The sequence below is a fragment of the Fukomys damarensis genome, unplaced genomic scaffold (assembly GCF_012274545.1).
Source record: "Fukomys damarensis isolate Sample0158 unplaced genomic scaffold, DMR_v1.0_HiC HiC_scaffold_20, whole genome shotgun sequence".
Taxonomy (NCBI): Eukaryota; Metazoa; Chordata; class Mammalia; order Rodentia; family Bathyergidae; genus Fukomys; species Fukomys damarensis.
This window is the reverse complement of record NW_022900932.1, coordinates 8,080,880-8,093,097: the sequence shown is the minus strand read 5'-3', so window position 1 is coordinate 8,093,097 and position 12,218 is coordinate 8,080,880. Positions and strand designations below refer to the sequence as shown.

The 12,218-nt window shown below is 58.1% G+C and overlaps 2 protein-coding genes and 1 pseudogene across 5 annotated transcripts in view; 1 reads left to right on the top strand and 2 right to left on the bottom strand.

Annotated features, from left to right (window-relative positions):
- Nucleotides 1-287, bottom strand: part of Prickle4 (prickle planar cell polarity protein 4) — a gene marked incomplete at its 3' end in the record, with an annotated part of 5,581 nt that extends 5,294 nt beyond the window's left edge. The window contains 1 exon segment of the mRNA XM_019206563.2: nucleotides 205-287. Coding sequence (XP_019062108.1) covers nucleotides 205-262 — 58 coding nt within the window.
- The window catches only part of Frs3 (fibroblast growth factor receptor substrate 3), a 10,208-nt gene extending 1,288 nt beyond the window's left edge, over nucleotides 1-8,920 (top strand). Inside the window, exons 1-7 of one of the 4 annotated variants that reach the window (XM_010617604.3) lie at nucleotides 464-1,333; nucleotides 1,739-1,881; nucleotides 3,264-3,352; nucleotides 4,600-4,786; nucleotides 6,569-6,730; nucleotides 7,345-7,514; nucleotides 7,734-8,920. In XM_010617604.3, the coding sequence (XP_010615906.1) occupies nucleotides 3,287-3,352; nucleotides 4,600-4,786; nucleotides 6,569-6,730; nucleotides 7,345-7,514; nucleotides 7,734-8,627 (1,479 nt within the window). In that variant the 5' untranslated portion in view covers nucleotides 464-1,333; nucleotides 1,739-1,881; nucleotides 3,264-3,286 and the 3' untranslated portion in view covers nucleotides 8,628-8,920. Of the gene's footprint in view, nucleotides 1-463; nucleotides 1,334-1,738; nucleotides 1,882-3,263; nucleotides 3,353-4,599; nucleotides 4,787-6,568; nucleotides 6,731-7,344; nucleotides 7,515-7,733 lie in introns of those variants that run through there. The other 3 variants (XM_010617601.2, XM_010617606.3, XM_010617605.2) reach the window with 3 other exon arrangements.
- On the bottom strand, nucleotides 967-1,380 carry LOC104857603 (annotated as a pseudogene).
- Nucleotides 8,921-12,218: the final 3,298 nt, after the last annotated feature.

Below are 12,218 nucleotides of genomic sequence, written 5' to 3'. Positions count from 1 at the left end.
CCCCGCACCCCCCAGTCCGCAGACCCGGAACGCCCACACACCTCTCTCTGGGGGCCTCCTAGTGCTCCCACCCGCCCCCCACCCCGTTGCCTTTGCACCTTGCCTAAATCCAAAATTCTTACGTTCCTTCCCTTAAGCCATCATACACATTTCAGTCCTTCTGAGGGGCTGTACCTCCTGTCCCTGTCCCCAGTCCATACCTACCCAGATCAGTGCCTCCTCCCAGCATCCTCCGTGGGTTATCTGATGATGTGTCCCCCATATCTTACAGAAAAAGAGACGGAGATAGGACAAGCCCCAAGCCTGCGCCCTGTAGTTCTTAGCGTCTCACCCCACTCCCCGCAGGCAGCTTCAGCTCCCGTGCTTTCCCAGGCACCTGTGCACGCTTCCTTGAGCCTGCTCCTCCTCCCAGAGAACAAGGCAGGCGCGAGGGCGGGGGTCCTTTTACCTGGGAGTTGTGCAAGGGTGCAGAGGACTGGGGTCTCTGTGGAATACTTTTCCAGAGCAAGAGGTGGAATTTTTTAAGGGTCTCCAGAGCCCCTTTCTGTTTTGCTCTTAAATGTTGGCACATTGTTAATGATTATGTTGAAATTGGGCCTCTCTGAGGTTGGGGAACAGTTTGTCCAGCTTCCAAATGTAAGATTGAAAGAGCCAGTCCTGGAAGAGGAAACTGCCTTTTTTGTGTGTGCCGTTGGTCTTACGAACCTAACTCTAGAAGTTGCTTCAGCTAGTAGCCCCCACGGTTTACAGATGTTTCCCCTAACAACTAAGGGGTGGGAATCAGGAGTGGCATGGGAGGGGCTGACTTGCTGGAGTCTCCTAGATACTAAGGAGCAACAAAATGGAGTAGAATATGGGTGTCCTGAATTTTCGGCCAGTTCTCTTTCCAGTGCATTCCAGTACCTTTGTTAAAAAAATTTTTTTCTAACTAAAATTGGGGACAGTGGTGTCTTATTGGCCAGGTAGCTACTTGAGGGGGATGAAGCTCCAAGAGTGGGAGGCCCTGAAGCCAGACCAGCCATGTTTCACAGGCTTGTGGGTAATGGAGAACTCGCCCAGGTAGTGGCCGATCAGCTCAGATCAACTCAGGCTTGATCTCCACTTGGCTGAAGGTCTTGCCATTGTAGACGCCCACCTTGCTGCCTATGGGGCAGGATGATCGTGTCGGAAGTTGTGTCTTCACTTCTGGCTTCTCCATGGGCGGCGCCTCCTTGTTGGCCTTGCGCAGGCGCCTCAGCACTTCCGCGCAGGCCGCTGGCGCTGCGCACGGTAGAGCTGCAACAGCTTTCCATAGGGCTTGTCCAGCGGCTGGTCGAGGTCCACACTGCCATAGGTAAACTTGCCAAAGGTTCGCTGCTGCTTCTGCTCCACTTCCGCCATCTTGCCAGCTCTTTGGAAAAGTCCAGTGTCCTTTTGAGAAAGCTCCTTGTAGAGTTAAAATTCTCAGCAAAGGTAGGGTGGTGCTTTGGGTGTGTTGCTTGTACCAGGACTCATACAGGATCTAAAGGTGACTTGGTAGATCTTGTGCTCTTGTAGACTTCAAACTCATTGATGCTGAGGAGCCCCCGACCCCCAGCCCTGTGAGGCTTGGAATCAGTGGTCCCTTCGCCCAGGATCTTGCTTTCTACCTCGATGAACAGATGGCTGGGGGAGAGGGGGTGCTGCCAGCAGATCAGTTTCACTAACAGTTGGGGTGGCCAGGTTTCCATTAATCTGTGGTCTCTGTTTCCTGTGCTAGGTGAGCCCCAGGTGTGTCCCAAAGGGATCCAGGTGACTTCTCTGCAGACTGTTTGCCATGACGCCCCACCAAGGACGGGGGGAATAAAGGGGCGCCCTTCTCCATGCCCCTCCCCTGGTCAGGTCCCCGATGGCCTGGGTGAGGTAAGAACTGTACATTGGCATCAGTTTTCTGAAGTTTCTCATGTTGAGAGGAATGGAGGGTAGGGGTTGCTGGATTGCTCAAGGCTCCCCACATTCAGAAATGTTAGATAGCTAATCCCACTGATTCATTTTGCAGCAAGTTAATCCCTTAAAACTTTTTTTTTTTTTTTTTTTTTTTTTTTTTTTTTTTTTTTTTTGTACTGGGGATCAAACTTGGGACCTTGGGCTTGCAAGGAGGTTGCAGAACCACTGAGCTAATTCGGCTGCCCTCCCTTAAAACTTTTAATTAGAACTGGTCCATGTGTTTTTTTTTTGTTTGTTTTTTTTTTATTGGGGGTGTGTACAGCAGGGTCTCTATGCGGCTAGGCCAGCCACATACTTGCAATCCTCCTGCCTCAGCCTCCTGAGTGCTGAGACAGCAGACAGACACCACCACACTGGGCTGTGTCCATGTGTTTCTCTTTCCTTTCAGTTACTCAAGCCTGGATGGTGTCCTGTCCATCCTGGGCACAGGCCTAATCGTTGTGACATAATCTAAGTGCCACAATCTAGAAGGAAGAGTAAAATAGGCCTGCAGTCTCCCGTTTGGTCAGTGGGGAGCAAAGCCAGCATTTTGTTTTTGTTTTGAGACAAGATCTCACCATGTAGTCCACACTGGGCTGGAACTCTGTTGCCTCCACCTACTGAGTGCTTGGATTACAGGCCCATGTCACCAGGCCCAGCACATTCAGCTTGTTTTTGTTTTGTGGTGCTGGAGATCAAACCTGGAGCCTCATGCCTACAAGGTGCATACACTATTCCTGAGCTGTACCTCAGTCCCAAACTTTTTTTTTTCAAAGAAGAAATAATCATGGTTACAAAATTGTGCTGTTTTAAGTGTTTAGTCTTTTGAGTGTGTCTTTATGATCATAATGTACCAATACATGTGAAGGAGACATCAGAAAGAAATTGAAGGTAGATGTTGGGATGTTGGTAAAGGAAAAGAGAAAGCTGGGTCGAGGGGGTAATGGATAAAGGTATAAAATGGGGGCAGAGGGAGGGGACAGGCCAGAATATCTGGGACTCGCAGGTGACACTGTCTTAGCTGAATCCCAGTGAGGGCTTGGTCACTTCTGGGTTCCTCTCCCTCCTGCTCCATTCTGTGGGTCAGAATCCTGCTTACTTTCCAAGGTCCAGATTGGTGCTTCCGGGAAGACCTCTCCATCCCCCTTACATAAATACTCAGCGCCGTCCAGCTTGAATTAATGTTTAGCCAAAGTGTCTGCCTTGGATTGAGGGTGAATTCCTTGACGGAGCATCCAAGTCAGTCTTCCAGCCTGCTGGACAGTCAGCAGGACCTCTTGGAGCCACACTGGTGACCTGCTTGTCCCGTTTCGCCCTAGGGTGTGCTGGCTGCTCTGACACCATGGGGAGCTGCTGTGGCTGCCTGAACAGAGACAGCGTCCCAGACAACCACCCCACCAAGTTCAAGGTACCTGGAGCCACCTCCTGTGTCTTCTCTGTAGTTTCAGGGCACGGCCCTGAGCCCTCAAGTGCCATAGCTTCTGTGGGGATGGTGGCCGTTTGGGCTGAGGTTGGGGTGTAGGAAGGTGGCTGGGACAAAGAAAGGCCTAAGCCTCTGCCACTTTTTACTTCTCTTGGTGGCACCAAAATAAAAATGCTGTACTGCAGGAGCAGAATGGTGCTTTTAGAATGTTCATTCCTTCCAGTGTATTTGTCACTACGTATACACCTTTTTTTGGGGAAAAAGAACAAACGTATGTATTCGTGAGTTAAAATGCACTAGGTAGTTTCACTGGTGCTTAGTGCCTGGTAAGCCCTGTATGTGTGGTTTGCCATGGGAAGCTGAGGCTGGGCCTATCCTATAGGGGGCGCCACCTCCCCACTCTGGGAGTGTGGAGTTGCACTGGTCCTGCCCACCAGAAGAGGGGGGCCCTCAGGAGCTCACTCTTGTGGAAGGTCTCAGAGTACGTATTGGTTCTGACTTTCCCCAGGGTTTCCTTTTTTTTTTTGGTACCGGGAATCGAACTTGGGGCCTTGGGTTTACAGTTTTGACTTGTTTTAGAGGGGGAAGGAAAGGGCACTGAAAATTAAACCTAGTGCCTTTGCACTGAGCCTATCCCCAGCCCTTTTGGATTTTTTAAATTTTTGAGACAGGGTATTGCTAAATCACTTAAGTTAAGCGGGCTCATCCTTCAGCTTTCCAGTGTGCTGGGTTTACAGGCGTGTGCCACCATGCCCAGCTAATTTTTTAAAGTTTTGAGACAAGGTCTTACTAAATCCTTACTAAATCACTAAGTTATCAGGGCTGGGCTGGGACTTGTAATCCTCCTGCCTCAGCCTCCCAGAGTGCTGGGATTATAGGCTTGTGCCAGCAGGCCCAGCAACATTTTGAATTTACAGTTGATCCTCTTCTTCATTCACATCTGGTCCTTGGATACTAAGCTATGGGCTGGTCTAAGTCACTCAATATTGGTCATCTCATCACCGGCCTTGGAGGGCAACTACTTACCTCTTCCCTCTGATGATGACACTGAGGCCTAAGAGGTGGATTTGTCCTGAGAACTCGGTGGGTCCGGCCCTGCTCCGCACATCCATGCTCGAGTGGCAGGGTTCGTGGTGTTTGGGGTGGGCATATGAGAGTGTCAGCCTCCAGCCCGGTCCTGTGTGGACCTGCCTTCCGGGACTCGGGACTCACTGTGAGCCCTGTCCCCCCAGGTGACGAACGTGGATGACGAGGGGGTGGAGCTGGGCATGGGGGTGATGGAGCTGACCCAGAGTGAGCTGGTGCTGCATCTGCAGCGGCGTGAGGCCGTGCGCTGGCCCTACCTCTGCCTGCGGCGCTATGGCTACGACTCCAACCTCTTCTCCTTTGAGAGCGGCCGCCGCTGCCAGACTGGCCAGGGTGAGTGTGCCGGGCAGCTGGCCGGCCTGGGCTGGGAGGTGCGGTGCCGGTACTGGCTGGCAGGCTGGGAAGTTTGTTGTGGCGTCCACAGTGGGCTCTGCGCCCGGTCCTGGACAAGTCAGGCGTGGCCCAGGGCAGGGCAGGGTTTGGCTGGGGTCACACGGCCTGTCGGTGCAGGACTCTGTGGTCTCCTGGCCAGGAATCTTTGTCCCTTCACTCACAGAGGCTCTGGCCTGGGTCCCTGTGTTGCGCAGCCTGATGGGACCAAGTTGCCACTCGTAGGCCAGGCCTTGCTGCAACAGCAAATGACTCTCACCCTGCTGGCCCAGCTCCAGAGGTTCTTGTTGTCCTGCAGTTGGGACATGCTTTTCTGAGCCTCCGGGCCTGTAAATAAGAAGGGAGACGGCAGGCGGGGGACACTGGCAAGAGAGCAGGACACCGGCATCTCTGTGGGCAGGTGAACCCCCAGGAGTTCAGCTTCACCGTCACCTCAGGAATGTAGTGCAGTGCAGTCCCTTCCTTCCCTCCGCGTGGCCAGAGATGGGGCGGGGACTGTTCCGTGGGGTCAGGGCTCCAGCTGCCACTGCTCTGACCTTGCCTGAGAGGGCGCTGGCTGTGGGCAGGGACTGTCACTGCAAAACAGTCCCAGGGGTCGAGTTGCCCCTCTCTGTGCTTGTCCCCGGGGGCTTGTGAGAAGAGGCGGTGACGCTGACTGAGAGGGTGGAGCAGAGGCCACCTTGCCCCAGGGAAGTTGCATCTGTATCTGGTGCCCCAGGCCCTGGCACAGGCTCCATCTAAAACTCAGGCTGCCTGTGTCCTCTAGGTCTGCCTGTCCCTTGAGAACAGCGCTTCTGCTTCCACTCTGTTCTCCCCATCCCGTCCTGCAGACCAGAGTTGTCCAGTACCCGCGTGCGACGGTGTTGTTTAATAATGTACCCCCGGCCGGATGCACTGTCTCGGTTGTGTGTCCGTGCATACACACTCTCCAGGTGGCCTCCCCCAAACCTCAGGTCCCTCATGGCAGAATGGCAGGTGGCCCGATGCCAGGGACATCTTAGGATCCCAAGTCCGATGCGCTCCAGCCGAGTCCTGCGGCTCCCAGGACACTGAGTGGCTGAGTTGGAGATGGAAGGGCTGTGAAGCCAGCTGCACCAGGGCCCGTGGCTGCCCTGCCAGATGGACCTTGAGCTGTGCCATCCTTCTTCCTGCCCCCGAGTTCGAGCTCCCTGAGGCAGGGACCTGTGCACAGGAGGCCTTCACTTCACAGCCAGGCACTGGGGCAGCCGTGAGCAGCACAGAAACTCCTGCTGTGGCTGCACTGCTGGGCAGATGTGTTGGGCCAACGGCTGAGGACTGGCAGGGCTTGTTTTTCTAGGGAGCAAGGGTGGCCGGCAGGGGGCGATGGGGCAGCTCGTGTGGTGACACATTCATCTCACCACTGTCGTGTCCACGTGTGGGGTGCAGCTGCAGGGCTGTCTCGGGACCAGGCTCATAGATGCGGTCAGTTGGGCTAGGGTGCAGCTGAGGGCTAGAGCCCTTGCCTGCCATGTACACGGCCTTGGGTTCCTCCCAGCACCCCCCAGAATGCCAGAGATTGTGGCTGTGGGGACAGCTCCTGGGGCCCAGCCACTTGGCTAGCTCAGGGATTCTGGAGCCTCTGGGAGGCTGTGTGGCCAGGGCTGCAGCTTGGTGACATCTCCCTCACATGTGCACCTGTCCAGCTCCTCGGCAGTCCCCGCGGGCCTGGCACCAGGACACCCATCTCCTCCTCTGCCTCTCCAGGGATCTTTGCATTCAAGTGCTCCAGGGCCGAGGAAATCTTCAGCCTCCTTCAGGATCTGATGCAGTGCAACAGCATCAACGTGACGGAAGAGCCAGTCATCGTCACCCGCAGTAGCCACCCCGCCGAGATCGACCTCCCAAGGACCCCCCAGCAGCCCAGTGGTAAGGAGCGAGAGCACAGGTGCAGACCCTGGAGGCACCATCGAGCGGGATGGGGAGGGGAGTGGGGAGCCAGCTTTCTGGGACATTAGTTCGGGACAGTCGCCCATCATCAGAGCCACCCCTGAGGGTGGCCAGGGCCTACGCTGGGCCAGTCAGGTGACTTGGCTGAGGATGTGGCATTCTGGGCTGTGGAGCAACTCTTGGCCAGGAGCAGGTGGGAAGATGATAGGTTTCCATGGAAACAACGGTCTGGAGCTTCCTGCTTCCTTCCTTCTTTGTGCCGGGTCACACACATCTCTCCGGGAGCTGATTCTGTCATCTGTGGCTGAGGCCCTGCCACAGGAGAGCTACAGCTGCTGGCCAAGTGGTGCCGCTGCTCCCCGCTCCCTGACCCAGCCCTTCAGGGACAGAGGATAGGAGCACAGGGCTCGCCCCCGCCGGTAGTACAGGGTGTCCAGAGTGCCGCAGGTGGCTCAGGGAAGGCTCAGGCCTAGCTCAGAGGGCAGGGAGAGGTGGGGAGGGGCAGTGGGCGGAGTCCCCGGGCCCACTCCCTTGAGGTTGCCAGTGACTCAAGTGCCTTAAACATCCCTCACCCGGCCTGTGTTCCGGCCCAGCTCTAGGCTGCGCTGTTTCTGGCTTCTCCAACGGCTGCCCCGGCTGCCCTGGAGAGGCCCCGCAATTCAGCACTCCCCGGCAGCCGTCCTCCAGCAGCCTTCAACAGCCCTCGCTCGGGGAGGAGTCCACACACGCCCTCATTGCCCCAGACGAGCAGGTGAGTGAGCAGGTGAGCGGCAGCCAGCCCTGCCAGTGTCTGGGTGGGGATGGGGTTTGGAACATGGCCACCTCCTCCCGGGAAGGGGACAAGAAGGGAGGCTGTGTCCCAGGAAGATTTGGAGGCTGCGGGAGGAGGGGAAAGTGGGCCTTTCCCCTGAGCCTCCATCTTCCCTCTGTCTCTCCTGCCCTTCCTTCCTCCGGGCCCTACCACCGGCGGACCATCCTGCAGTCGCACACCTACGTAAACACTCCGGCCGGTGAAGATGACCACCGCAGGAGCCGGCACTGCCTGCAGCCACTGCCCGAGGGCCGGGTGCCCTTCCCCACACAGGCCCGGGAGGCCGGCACTAGGGACCCACAGATCTTCCTGCAGCCCGGCCAGGTGAAGTTCGTGCTGGGACCCACACCCACCCGGCGGCACGTGCTCAAGTGCCAGAGCCTCTGTCCCAGCCTGCAGGACGTGCCCCACCACCACAACAACAACGAGGGTCCCTCTGAGTGCCCCTCACAGCCCAAGTGCACCTATGAGAATGTGGGTGGGGGTCTGCGGTGCGGCCCTGGCTGGAGACTGAGTCCCGAGGAGCCGGGCTGGGGTGGCCTGGCCCAGCGCCGCGCCGCACTGCTGCACTACGAGAACCTGCCCCCACTGCCCCCAGTGTGGGAGAGCCACGGCCAGCCACATTCCGGGGAGCCCGGGGATGATGGCGACTCTCGGGATGGCCTCACCCCCTCCTCCAACGGCTTTCCTGAAGGCGACGGCGAGGAGGACGAGACCCCGCTGCAGAAGCCCACCAGCTCCCGGGCCACTGCCCGCAGCCATGGTGGCTTCCCCGTGCCACTGACCCGCCGCCGTGGCTCCCCGAGGGTCTTCAGCTTTGACTTCCGCCGCCCGGGCCCTGAGCCCCCTCGGCAGCTCAATTACATCCAGGTGGAGCTCAAGGGCTGGGGCGGGGAGCGGTCCAAGGACCCCGCTGCGCCCCGGGCCTCGGCGCCTAGCTCAGACTCCTATGCCGTGATCGACCTTAAGAAGACTGCGGCCATGTCCAGTCTGCAGCGGGCCCTGCCCCGAGATGACGGCACTGCCCGGAAGACCCGGCACAACAGCACCGACCTGCCTCTCTAGGTGCCCCCTCGCCGGCCGTCCTCTGTCCCTCTCTCCCACCGCCAGGGCCGCTCGGGGCTGGAAGCTTCCCTGCACCGCTGGGATCCCTGCCAGTGTCACCCGAGGCTCCTGGTTCCCAAGCTGGGAAGGGGGAGAGGGTGGCTGGGCAAGGAGGGAGCTGCAGCACCAACTGTGAAGGGTCCTTGTGATTGCATTTCCCGCCGTCCCCACGTCCATTCGTCTTGTCGGCCCATCTGTCTGTCCATTTGTGTGTGTTTTTTTTTGGTTGGAATTTTGAAACATTTTGTACCTGTTGGTTTTATTTATCAGTTTATTTTTCTATTTATTGTTTTAAATGTAATTTAACATATTTATTATTAATATAATTATTTTTAAATTCTGGCTCAGTGGAGTCATCCTGTGGCATTTTCTCTGGCATTGGGCAAATCTGGGAGAGGCTGGAGTCCAGGTGGCTGTGGCTTTTGTGACAAGTCTGTGATCATTTCTTCCTGTCCTCCAAGAAGCCCTGGTCCAGAACGTACGTACCCTGCTGACGTAAAGTGACAGGACAGCCATAGCCCGGGGCAGAGAGAAGACTGGAGGGAGAGTGTCCCCAGGACTGTCCTCCAAGACCCTGGCTCAGAGGTGGCCATGGAGTGTCCTTAACCAGCTCAGCATGGCTGTGTCCTGGCAGCCCGTTAACGGAACTCGAGGGAACTCTGTAATGTGTCACCTTGCCGCCCAGCTCGCACAGTGGAGCTTTCCCAGAGCATGGTGGTAGGGCCTCCCGTGCCCCGCACCCCACCCAGCGCCCCTCTCTGCAGCAGCCTCTTCTCTCCTCAGCTGCTCTCTGCTTCCTTGCTGCAGTCCGTCTGGCCTCCGAGATGCCGTGGCCGTCGAAGCTGTGAGGTTAATCTAGGAGGATTCATTGACAGGAGTGAGGCCAGGGTGTGTCCTGACTTGGGGATAGGCCTTGTCTCTGGCCCGTTTGTGCCCCGCTCCTGCTCTGTCCTGTTCCTCCCCAAGGCAGGGCCAGACACCCTGCCCGCGTGTGGGTGGCTCTTTCCGTGTTGTTGGGGAGGAGTGGTCTCAGCAGGACTGTGAGGCCTTCCTGTGGGGTCCAACAGGGTGCATGGGGGCTGCAGCCACCACCCCAGAGCTGGCACAGGCTCTTCTGCCCTTGTCATTCCTTTGTTCCCGGAGCTGGCGGATCCCTCACTGGGAGAACTCACGGTGCCTGTCCCACGTCCTGACGTCGGGCAGTGGTGGCCTCCACAGCTTCCCGATCCTCTGACACACCTGCTCCTCCCCATGGCCTGCGTGATCCCAGCGGGCAGGGCAACTGCAGGCAAGTGTGGCCACGCCAGGCCCAAGCTCCTCCTCGCTGAGGGACAGTGCCGGCCGTGGCCAGCCCTGGACTGGTGGAAGTCCGAGACAGGCCCTAGCCGATGCCTCAGTCTTGCTGTCTTTCCCCAGAGGGCCTTGGAGTCAGCACTTGGAAGTGCGATGTCACACTGAGCAGGACAGGAGCGCAGACAGACTTGTCCAGCTCTCCGCACTCGGGCCCCAGGCCTCGGGCTTCGAAGGCATCACCCTGTGCTCACTCAGAGCTCGCTCCCTACACCAAGTTGTCATGGCTGTGGTCAGCAGCCAACCTCTGTCCCCTCCCGACACAGCCATGTCCCCAGCAGGAATGTTCCTCCCTCAGGAAGGGTGGGGGTTAGCGGACAGCTTTCCTGGTGGAAAGGGGCCGATGGCAGGGTGCGGCGTGCAGATGGAATCGGCCCCCAACGTCAGTGTGTATTTGCCCGGTGCTCCCTGCTCCCCTTTAGATCAGGTCCTGCCCACACCCCAGGTGGCCCTTGGGAAAGGACAAGCCAGGCATCCTGTCTGGAGTGACCCGTTGGCCTTCCCAGCCCACCCCTGCATAACTACAGGATATAAACACTGGTGGCTGTTCACAGAGGTGTAGACCATTCTCCGCCAGGCCTCCCTGGGCAGGATCGCTATCATCCAGCACAGAAGAGGAAGCGGGCCAGGAGGGGAAGTAGTCCGCCTGAGGCCAGGAGGTAATGAGCAGCTTGCTGGGGCTGCGTGCCAGGCATGTCTACCCACCCCAGAGGCCCCCGCTGCCCAGACAGGGAGCATGGAGGTCATGGGGCTCCCTCTGTTCGAGTGGATCAGTTGGGTCCCATCAGGGCCACATTCCACCGCTGCTCCCTGAGGAAACCTGAATTCCAAGCTGCAAACTGTGGGGTGGCCCTGGTTGCAGGCCTGCCTGGCACCCACTGGTCCTCCTGCCTCTCTGCAGCCTGGAGGTCAGAAGCACCCGGCTCTGCAGCTCCCCTCTGGGAGGGGCAGGCTGGCCACAGGGGGCTTGGCCTCCCAGGTCAGGTGGGGCCAGATCCCCAAGCTCAGGGCGGTGTGACTGGCGTCTCAAACAGTGTTCGCCAGAGGCAGACGGGATGGTGACAACAGTCCCCTGTGCCTCTAGAAAAGCCAGAGGACACTGGGAGGGGATTGGATTGGGGTGGCAGGCCTTGTGGATGGTGACAGAATCCAGGAGGGAGACGTAGGCCCTGTCAGCCAGCAGAGCCAGGACCCAATCAAGGGTCCCTTCAGCAGCTCCTGGAGATGGGCACCGTCCACTCACATACTCCCAGCGTTGGGGAGCTCACTCCTGAGAGACCGGCCCTCCCTCCACTTGGTCCCAGTGGTGCATTTCCTCCACTGCTCATCCCGGGCCCCACACAGCCAGGCTGCACCTCCCAGCCACGTGACTGCTGTGCCTCCCACACAAGGTGCTCACGGTGCCACCCTGGGGACAGGTTGTGGCGGTCCAGCAGGACGCCCACCCAGGAAGCCAAGGCTGCCTGTAGTAAATGCTCCAGAGTACCACTGTTCTTGGCACCTGTGCCAGGCTCTTCCTGGCATCCTGCGGGCAGCACCCAGGTCTGACCCGACTCTCACCTCCCTCCAGCCAGCACCATCGGCCGTACCTCTGCTAATGCAGCCCAGTGAGGGTTTACCTCACTGACCCTGCTGGCTCTTGGGGCCTTAAACCTGCCCTGGAACTGTAAGGTCTGTACCAGATAAATGCCGTCAACTTTCCTTCCCCCAAGCCCCGCCAAAGTTGCAGGCCCTGGCTTGGGTGTGTGTGTGTGTGTGTGACCTTGTTGTGATCTTCCTTCTCCGCCTCCCAAAGCATTGGGATTCACCATCCCTGGCTCCTTTGGCCTGTTAAAATAAAATCTGAACAGTCTGCTCATCCCAGCAACACTTCTTCTTGGCACCCTGGGTCTGTCCTGGACTTCAGAAGTGCCAGCTCTTGCCGGGGACAGGAGGTGATGAGAGGATGGGGCTGAGGACCGGCAGAAGGGGCTAAGAGGAAGGTCCCCGCTAGGACTGTCACCAGGGTGCAGCTGCCGCCTGGGCACTCAGCCCACTGCTCCCAGAAGCTGTGTCCTGTCACCTCAGCGTCCACTCCATGCTGCCCACCAGGTATCCTGGGCAAGGGAATCCTCAGCGTCTCCTCCCTCTGCCCTTGGGCAGGGGCTCAGGTCCCTTGGCGTCCCCCCTGCCGCTCCTCTGCTCCCCCTCTTCAGCCTGTCC